This window comes from Cupressus sempervirens, chromosome 11 (assembly GCF_028749045.1).
Source record: "Cupressus sempervirens isolate cs-2001-9-10 chromosome 11, ASM2874904v1, whole genome shotgun sequence".
NCBI lineage: Eukaryota > Viridiplantae > Streptophyta > Pinopsida > Cupressales > Cupressaceae > Cupressus > Cupressus sempervirens.
The window spans coordinates 273,128,294-273,139,312 of NC_143128.1; the positions used below are offsets into that span (position 1 = coordinate 273,128,294).

Below are 11,019 nucleotides of genomic sequence, written 5' to 3' on the forward strand. Positions count from 1 at the left end.
CCTTACAACAAGATCTCATCAGTAGGAGGATCAAAGTACCAACACAAGGTTCACTTTGAAGACTTTTGGGCAAATGCAGCAGATGAGAACGAGATTAGAAAAAGGTTGCATTCAAGACTACCATTGAACATTATTAGAACATGCAACATATTCAAGGTTCCTGATCAAATGGAGGAGGACCCAAATGTGATGCAAAAGGGATTCAATCTAGAAATGACAGCTCAACCATATGATTGGAAGAAGAAAGAAATTACAGATCTCGAAGCTCTTTCAAAACCAATCTTAGATTTTACATAGTGGTAGATCGAGCGTAAGCTTGAAAAATTAGTTGCGCCAGCTAATGGATTCACATATAAGTTGCTTGGCCATAGACCACTTAGGGATGAAAGATCAGGACAAATATCTAAAGGGACTGTTGAAGAAAGAGGAACTCCATCCGAAGATGTAGGAACCAAGAAAGGGAAGGAGGTACCTCAAGAAAAGCGTCCTAGGATTGAGGAAGTCATCCAAGAACCTCAAAATAAGAAGCAGAAACATGGAGATGCTCCCTCTTCTCTGAGTCGAACTCCAAGTGTCCAAGAGATAGAAACATTTGAAAGACAGGATGTAGGGACAAGTATAAGGAGATTTGAGCAAGAAGAGAATTTGGATAGGCCAATTCATGATAGGACTAAGTATAAATGCCTATGAAAAGTCCATGCAAGAAAAAGGAGAGATCAGGATATTCCTATAGAGGAAAGTCTTGCTACGATCTTAGAGTGAGAAATGATTGATGATGGAGATGGTCAACTAGAGGAAGAAACTCCAGGAGTAGCAATACATCTTCCAAGTGCTGAAGCCATAGCTCCTGAGGTTACAATGGATGGTCCAGGAGGTGAAGAGGAGATTGACATTCGAGCACTCCAAAGGAAAGAACAATTGGTAATTCCGGGGGACCAAAGTATACCCATTTTGGAATGGTTGAGGCAACGAATTCAATTGCGTCAACAAAGGGAGGTTGATCCAGTAATTGAATTACAGGAAATTTTGGACCGATCAAACCAATCAGAAGAACAAGGGAAAGCAAGAAGATATACTAAATTTATCAGAGGAGAATCAGGATCCTGAATCTTGCAGATTGCAATTCCCACAGTTGACAAAGGAAAACATCAGATTGCTCCGAATGAATATCATGTTACGGAAGTAAATCTTGGTCGGGCCTCCCGAGAGCAAATATTGGAAGAATTTGATGATCCCACACAGGCTTTGAAGGATAGGCTAAAGAAAGTAGAAGGGTATGAAAAGCAGAAAAGAGAAATTCGGGCCTTATGTCAGTACATCAATAACTTGCCTCATCCAGTAAGAGAGGAAGGTCCATCATTTGTCCCTCCAATAGGTGTTTCCAGTGAAGTGGTAGGTGATATTGACAGAATCAAGCGGATTGCTCAAGGTGCAAAGATTTGGATTGAAGGAATTCAGGAGGTAGCCTTCAAACATGCAGAAGAATTAGTGCAAGTACACAATAGGGCATTGGCTGCAATCTCTAAGATCCAGTGCATGGAGGAATCATGGGTGGATGAGCATATTTACTAAGAAGAGGTGATTGCCGACATTCAGAATTTGATGGAGACCCCAAAGCAAGAATTGATTGATGGTTCAGTTATCAACGAGGGGGATGTCTATGATTTTATTCGATGGTACAGTGCAGTGATCATGGATAAGGAAATGTTTGAGAGCTTTACCAAGGAATCTAGTCAATGGAAGAAGATTGTTGATAACATCAAGCAAGGAATATCAAATGCAGTTGCATCCTTGTTATCACAGAGATTGGTGGAAGAAGAAATGACAACTGCTAATCTGAAAGTCAAGTTAGAAGAATTCTTTCAACTAAATGTATATGGAAGAGATGATTTTGAGAACTTCTCCATCTTCTCAAATACAATGCACACTACTAAGGACTTACTACCAGATTGGGATGAAAGCTCGGGAAAAGTAGAAAGAGCAATTATAGTTCTAGAATTCAAGCAAGAATTTGCAAAAAGCATCAGTACAGAGGAGTTGGAAACAATGTTAAATCGATTTTGATCCTTTAGGCGAAAAAATCAAGGATAGATGCATTAAATGCATAGTGGGTGTTCTTAGGGATCATTTATTACACCCCACTCCTTCCTAAACAAGCATGCATAGTGGGCATTTATTACCCACTACAATAGTGGATTCCTTGTTGCATTAATGTAGATTCCTTTCCTTTGCCCTAACCCTAATTAGGGCTGATGTGGCATGATCTTGGCCATCGGTTATTGTGATCATCCGAGCCACCTATTGTAACCGAGGACCTATATAAAGGCCTCATTTCTCATTTGTAAAGGGAGACTTTTATGAGATTGTTGCTATGAGCTACTGAGATTATAAAGTTTTCATTGGAGCTTGGTGAATACTTGATGTGTCTTAGTGCTTGCTTGTTCTCCAAAATTTCTTCAATTAGATTAAGTATACATTGTTCTTTATGATGGCGTATTCGGTGATATGAAAATCTTTAGCATAACCCTTGAAGATTGCACCAGTTCACGTGTAGTTGTAGTATAACTTGGCAAAGCGAAATTCGGTAAATTGAGGAATTTTTCCACTAGAGTACTATTTGTTGTTATCACTACCCTTAGGATTAGAATAGAGTTCCTGAACCCTATCTTATTGAATTTTTGCATATTTTGTGAAAACTCCAAAAAGTACTTTATTGCAAAACCTTAGGATAGCTCCCATCCAGTATGGCTTGAAATGAATCTAAATAAACACGTAAGGCCCCTTGTGATCATCAACAAATCACATCAACCACCGATCTTATCCACAGTCAACACCTGGCATTAAAGGAACCTTGAAGTCATTGTATGATCTTCTAGCAATCTTTGCCCAAACTCTCTCTCTCTCTCTCTCTCTCTCTCTCTCTCTCTTGATATATATATATATATATAAATTGAAAAATGCAAATTTTTTTTGATAGTTGTACTAGATTGTGTTGGTGAGTCTTATAGCCTGCCCATGCAAATTATTTTTTCTACAAAATTGGCTTTTTCCTAGTATTGACAAATACATAGTCGACTTTCACCAAAACAACCTCCTAGACATAGTGGTGATGCCCAAATGTCCTTACTCTACACCTTAGTCTAGGGTTCATCGAATTTTCGGCTTCAAGTTCAGCAAACCCATTAAAAAAATAAAAAAATAGTCTAAATTCATCATCAAATTCATTTGAAGCCACTTTTGGAATTCTAGGCAAAAAAAGCTTCTAAAACAATCTCCTTCATTTGCATATCTAAAGCTCGGTTAGGGGAAAAAACCATTGGCAAAAAGATTGTGTCTGAAGTATCATAGCACTGGTGGAGGGTCGTGTTTGAAGTTCGTTTTTATAGCTCGTATTAGATTGCATTTGTCTACTCAACCCCCATTGACTCCAGCCTCATGTCGTTCATCTACTTTAGTCAGTTTGTTCACTCCATTTGTCAAAACACTTCATCCACAATGGCCATTAGCAGAAAACATCTCACTTTAATAACATTCTTATTTCTTTATTGAGGCTCAAATGTTTAATAGGATTATAATAGTAAAAGTTATTTTTATTATTGTGTTTTAATATTTGATAAGATTATGATAGTAAATGTTATGTTTATTGTTTCTTTAATTTCCACATATTTATTATACAAAAACAAATTTATTTAATCAGTAAAATATTAATATTTTGTATGTTTATTTATATTAATTTATTTATTTTTACACTATTTAATTATTATTTTTAATTCAATAATATTCACAGCTTTATTTTATTAGTAAAAAATTAAAAATTAGATAAAAAGATTATCATTCTTTTATTTTAATTCTCTTTATTAGCAAAGAAAAGTAAACAAAATATAATACTCTATAATCGTCTCCACAAAGTTACAAACCCTCCCATGGTTAGGAATTAGGGGGATATATTTATATATTCTTAAAAGTTATATAAGGCGAATTTATTGTCGATTTTTTTCAATTTTTTTGCCTTGCCGAACTTTATCCGAACTTCATAGTTGTTGAACTCGAACTCGAATTCGAACCTTGTTACTTAGCTCTGCACCTACAATATAATCAAGCCAAAATCACAATTCTGGAGGAATCTTCACTCCTTGAGAGCTTTGATACCTTGTTAAAGTTTTAGGTGACTCGACAACACCCCAAGATCAAATGAAATACCAAGATAACTTCCACAGGAAAATGGAAAGACAATTACAACAAGATGCTAGAATGATATTATTTGTAATTGACATCACAAAAATGTACATAATAGGCTTACTTATATAGGTAAAGAAAGAAGAGACTATGATAAGGAATGGATAAGTTATCACCCACACAACATGGAATCACATGTCCGCCAAAGGTGGATCATCTTCCATTATGCAATAAAGTATGTGCAACATGTGGAGGATGATTTGTGATTAGTGCACTAAAGATGGATCTTACACACAAAGTGGAATGTAATAACAACTGTCACAACCTAAAGTAGAAGTTCTCCTACTCTTTGGAAAGTATAGGTGCAAGCTTCAGAGTGTCTTTAGGAATGTAAACTATGCACTGCATTATCCTACGAAAGCTTAAGCAAAATGTCAATAGGAATATTTAGTTACACCGACACTCCTTTTATAACATTTTGGAGGGAAATTACTAATGATGAAATACTCTCCTATTTTCATTCACAAACTCTTTCTTTCAAATTTATAATTCATTATGTGCAATATAGTGCTTAGGCATTTCCTTAAAGGCACGACTTAAAACACTTTTGAATAAATAATCATGCCTTAGTTGCCTTTTTGATATCTCCTTTTTATGACATTTTAAGTTATAACTAAAAGCATTGAAGTTAGGCAACTATGAAATTTCGATCATACCAATGTCAGCAAGGACTTCGGATGATGAATTAAAGCAAGTTTACTATCTAAAAGTAGCGTGCTTGTGAGAAGGTTGGAGAGCTCCCAAAAGATCAAAATTACATTGTAAAAGCACTTGAGAGTTGAGACACAAGAAGATCATCTGAATGCATTGCCATGAACAACAGAACTGCTTGACTAATCCTATGTTCTTCATAAACTTGCGAGTTCTCCCCTTCTCACCAATTAGCCTACAAGAAAACTCAAATTGTTTACAACCCAATTACGTTTGAAAAGGGACATACATTTTCCCAGCCTTCTGATTTTTCTTTAGGCAGGGGAATTTAATCTTCCCACACATCCTACAACTAGGTGCTGATCATTGCAGTCTTCTCCAGAATTGAGGTCAAGGTATTACAGAAACAACTCCCATAGCATCATTATGATTTAGATTAGGGAATTGAGACTAAAGTGTGGCTTGGGAAGAAATCACATTGTCCTTTTGTATCCCTTAGGACTAGACACTCCATGTGTGAATAAGTATTACCTACTCTTACAGTCATACTTTTTCCTTTTATTGTTTCGACCATATGAAAAACAGTAGAACCAAATATGCAAATATGATTTACCTTTAGCTTTTGTTCAAATAGTGCAAACAATCCGAGCTATCTCCTGCACTGTGCATGCCTGGAATCCAATTTCCCATGCAAATTGTACAAAGTGAATTGCATAATTTTTCAATTTATGTACAACAACTTGGGTTCAATATTATTTATGAACTTCTATTTGTGCCTTTTGGTTTCAATAAGTCTAATGCCTAATTTTGTGTTCAAAGTTTGTTTTAGATATGAACTTTTTAGTTGAGAGTGCAATACATGGACATTACTTCTCTCGGCACATCCAACAGATGGTCTTGAAAATTACACGTCGTGCTGTGACTGCATCTTCTACAACATCTGGAAATGACCCCGAAAGGTACAACATTGTCTATAATATTAACTTGTGGGATCTGTTTACTGTTGATTCAGATTTTTTTAATGTTATGTTGCTTAATGCGGAAAATTATCTTTTGCACATCGTAGTTGTTTGCCAAACGATGGATGGTTTTCAAAAACTTCTCAGGAAGCGATCAATAAACTTCTGACAAGACAGGCTGAGATTTCTTTTGAAATGGACGACTCAAGATCTCAACAAAAGCTTGATGACCTTGGTATCCAAGAATTTAAGGAACAGCGTGATCATGAAAATATGCTTCACCAAGAACCTGATTTGATACCCTATAGCAGTCCTTCAAGTTTGAGATCTGAAGGTTCTTCTGAGTGAGTGTCTTTTGCAGCAAGCAGTTCTAAGTATGTTAAAGACCATATTATTTATAAAACTGCAGCTAGTAGCTATCTTCTGGATGGTTTTTTGGAGGAAATGTTTGTAAAGGAGAAATGTAATGGACAAGTAGCAAAATCTATAATGCTGTACATATATATTCTTTTCTCAATCAATAAAAAATGTCATTCCATTTTAAAACAATAAATAGGAAAAAGGACATGTATTAATTATATTAGCTTGAATTAGGTCATCTATATTTATCAATGCAGCATTCTCTTGTTGTTGAACTGAATCCCAACTGGCTTGCAGATCACAGGAATGAACTCAAAGTTGCATGTGTAACAAAAAATGTATTATAAATATTTTCATAAAACAGTTGACTTTGTTATTTGACATGGGTTCTTGGGTCAAGAATCACAAACTTATGGGGCCTAAATGGCTTTTCAAAACTTGTACATGCTTGGAGAGCACTATCAGCAGAGGCTGTCTAAAGTTATGAATGTCCTTAAATATATAAAAACTTATTTAAAGGTAAACACAAAAAGGTTAGTTCTTAAGGTTATTACTCAATTAGACGTCAATGTGATATATATGAGCTCTCTATTGCAACCAAGCATTTGTTTCAACTTATATTGTTGAGATTGTACAACATATCCCTTTTGATTCAAGTATATGACCTCTATAATGGAGTACATATATCTTATTGCATTGTAATATGTTATTAGCAACTTTGTAGTGTTGGAAATGCAATCAGACCATGATAAGATCTTGTGTACTCTATAGTGAAGGTCACACATATATTAAAGGGACCATACTTTTAACTACTACCAACAAATTTTTATGTGATAATAGTTTCATTTTGGTACACAAAGTTTTTCAGATACTAATGAAGTACAATCAGGATGGTGGACCTTATTTGTACCTATTTTGCACAATCATTCAATTTTTTTATAATTCATTGACATCTTTCCTCCTATTCAGCTAAAATTTGCTTTTTAACAATTGCAAAGGTTCTATTATCTTGTTCATTACTCCATACAAAATTTGTGCCTATTTTTTGGGCTGATTACGTCTATTTTTTCTTGCTTTCTATGCATCCTAGGAACCTAGGAACATGTCCCTAGGCTTTTTGGACCCATACTGGACCCGGTGATGTCTCTGAATATGGGGTTATTTTTGGGGGCATCCCTCGACTAGTATTAATGTTTGAGTTTTGATAAGTTGTTTGATTGACTCACACGTGAGCTGCCAATTTAAATATATTAAGGTTCTATAATATATATAAGCATGCTTTATTCATATTTTCATATGAATACTTAAATCTTCCAATATTTTTTGTATTTCCTATATTTAATAGCCCTCCACAAAAATGGTTCGAGATATTGGATGAGGAAACAAACCTGACATTCCCCCATTCAAAAACATGGGATAACATATTATATTTCTATTCAATTTTTTTTGTGAAATTATATAGAATATAATAATTAAAATCCAATATAATTTGAACATCAATGTTGCTTTAACAAGCCTCATATAAGTCACCACTTGTGTGAATCATATGTTCTCCATTGGCATTACAAACACATGGTTTTAAAGGAACTATTAGGAGACAATGAATTCTTGAATCTAGTTGCAGCAGCATTTCCAAGAATCATATTATTGATGTATTATTTCATTGTTTTATATTAAGACCTAGAGATCCTCCTTTTTGTTGCAAGTTTTTCCTCATATTTGAATTGTGAGCCATTCCATTTTGATGCATTAGCATCCTTTGGTTAGCACAAGCTCTTATCACCCAAGAATAAATGTCACGTGCGTGAAACATAAAAGTAACTACAAAAAACATTTTTAGTTGCATTGAAATAAAGATGCTATTGAAGGAATAATGAGATACTATCAAAGTAGGAATTGATATATTTTGTGCAAGTCTAAGCATTTGGAGGAGAGGAAAAGCATTAACAGAGGCTTAACCACCCAACCATAGACCTTGTGTAATCCCCACTCATTCTCTAGTGAGAATGACCCAATCTTGCACATGATAAGACATGTGTACACCATCTTGTCCTCTCACCTGAGCAACATGTTGTTAGAGTTGTCAACTACATAGATGGCTAGATTGTGGGTACCTCCCAACCAACTATCCATATGACTATGAGTTATCTAAATCTGTAGTGATCATAGCAGCATCATTTGCTACTAAACCTACCTTGGCCAGAGATTTCCATAGTACATTGTGTGCCCGATCACCCACCACTCAACTTGATAGACACAACTAATATCTAGTTCCCATTATGAGTTGACTAGATTCCAATTATATTGTTTTTTATAGTTTTGATTTATCAAATTTTTTTTGTAGGTTTATTATTATGTCCATTTCATATGAACTTTACCACTTATCTCTGCCATTCTTGGCTATCCTTGATGTAATTTTGTATGTTTTCTGCTTGCATTATATAAATTCAGCTATATAAAAGGGACTTTCTTTCTGCACCCATAATTTAGAAAAGGAGGAAGAAAATTTTATGATTTCCGAGTAGTTGTATATAGTTTCAGCCAAGACTAGCTTCCAAAATCTCAAGGACATGCATCCATTGTCATTTTATTTGGAAGCATGAATAACATGTTTAATTGATTTCTCTTGGCACAATACTACATGCTTCATAATATGTTAAATAATATAGAGCATGGACACCATGTTCAATCGATTTCTCTCAGCACAATAGTAAGCTTCAAATATATTAAATAATAAAGGTTGTTATCAACCCTTGAGTACTCTTGGCACAACTGGGTAAGTAGTCTCATTCTAGACCATGGAGACATTTCATATAACAATCAAAGCCCAACTGAACAATCTTATGAAAGTTATGAATAATAAACAACTTATCTAGTTACCGCAAGAATAAAAGTGAGCAACTTCAACGAAAATGACCTAATAAAAGAAAGTCTTTGGATTGTAGATCACTTGCTTTGAATGTTGGACAATGAACTTCAAAGGGATCGAAGTTGGTGTCACACTTTGGCATTTGCTAGCAAGGAATGATCATATTTTGAATGATCTTATAAATTGCAGGTTCAACAATAATAATAGCGAATAAGTTGAAAGTCAAATCATGATCATCTATGCCAACTAAATATAAAGAAGAGTGATCGACCTCTATAGGAAAGAATGAGAAAAGATGGAGTTACATTGCATGAAAACATGTATATAGATGCGTGTGTGTGTGTGTGTGTGTGTGTGTGTGTGTGTGTGTGTGTGTGAAAGGACTATGGGTATTATTTATATAATATATCATATCAGACATTAGAGGATGCATAATAGCCTAATTCCAATTTAAAGGTAATAATTAACACACACACACACACACACACATACACTTACTTTTAAATTAGATGACCTAGTCAGCTCATATTAGACACTTGGTAATATTTAGTCTACCCTAGTCTTCTTTTCCATGGCCAAAGTGGTTTAGATGAATACCTGACAAGCTCAGTGATAGGTTGGTGCTCGTGCCCTATTCCCTCTCTACCAATACTTTCCCCCTTTCATCTTGCACCTGCAAGAAAAAATAAAATAGTGAAGGTATAGTTCCAATACATTCTACTGTAGTTAATATAATCATAATAAATAACCATCTTAACTAACTAGCTCCAATTTACATGAAATCATAAAGAATATCCAACCATTTCCAATTCACATTAAATCTCAATAGCTATATAAAACATTTTAAAATAAAATAAAATATCGGATGTTACCCCCCGATCCCGCTCCCCCGACCCTCTTGCATTTCATCATCCCTAATGAACAATTATAAATAAGTACATAGAAATAACAATCATAACAATTACATAAGAGTTTCCATAAAGTCTCACAATTCTCAATTTAGAACCCAATATAATAGTATCCATCTAAAGTTCATTTTTTTGGGAAAAAGATGGGGAAATTTTTGCAAAATTCTATCATAATATTTTCAGGTAGCATTATGCTCAACATATTGGTTTCATTGGAGCTTGCACTGGGTTATATCTTGATTTCAATAGCGTAGCTTATGCACCTCAAGTATTCTGAGTGGTTCCTTTTACCACCACCCCTTGATCTTGTACCTGCAAAAAATCCTAGTCAATAATATGCTTTGCATTGGTTATATATTTCCTAAGACACATGAAACACATTATGTATTCGAGCAAGGGCTAAAGGTAGAGAAAATTTGTAGGCTATAGAGTTTACAACTTCCAACACTTCAAAACATCCCAAATATCTAACGCAGTGCAAGGCAGGAAAATCCCCAAAGGAGATGTCCTAGCCCCTAGCAATTAACCACATAGTGGAAACACAACACAAGATATAAGATTTGATACCAAACTCTTTGAAATTCTTTATTCATAAAATAACTGATTACATGCAATGTGCTGAGCTATAAGGCGCCCTTCCCGGTTACAACCAAATACAAAGCAAGTAATAGTTCTGCAAGATCCCTCAAGATCCAACCCAAACCCTATCTAGTCTAGATTTGTAACACAAAATCACTCTAAAAGAAACCCCACATGAGATCTAAACTTGTGCTTGCAAGCCCAACAAGAAATATCCTCATTTCTTCAATCGTCGCCACTAGCTCTACTCAAACTTTACTCTTCTACCACATCCTCTTCTCCATGCTAGATGATTATGACTTAAGACTCCACAAGACCCCATACTTATACCCAACAAAGCCATAAGTCAGCCTAGCAAGTTACAAATTAAATAAACCCTTACATTTAATGCATATTTAAGCTACAAGTCGGCTTACAACAAATATTAAATACAAAATGTTGATCTGCAATAACCACA

General features: G+C 34.9%; 1 protein-coding gene across 2 annotated transcripts in view; it reads left to right on the forward strand.

Annotated features, from left to right (window-relative positions):
- Positions 1 to 6,587, forward strand: part of LOC149529173 (exocyst complex component EXO84B-like) — a 138,271-nt gene extending 131,684 nt beyond the window's left edge. The window contains exons 6-7 of one of the 2 annotated variants that reach the window (XM_089811115.1): positions 5,707 to 5,846; positions 5,954 to 6,587. In XM_089811115.1, coding sequence (XP_089667241.1) covers positions 5,707 to 5,846; positions 5,954 to 6,194 — 381 coding nt within the window. In that variant the 3' untranslated portion in view covers positions 6,195 to 6,587. Of the gene's footprint in view, positions 1 to 5,706; positions 5,847 to 5,953 lie in introns of those variants that run through there. The other variant, XM_089811116.1, reaches the window with a different exon arrangement.
- The last annotated feature ends 4,432 nt before the right edge of the window (positions 6,588 to 11,019 follow it).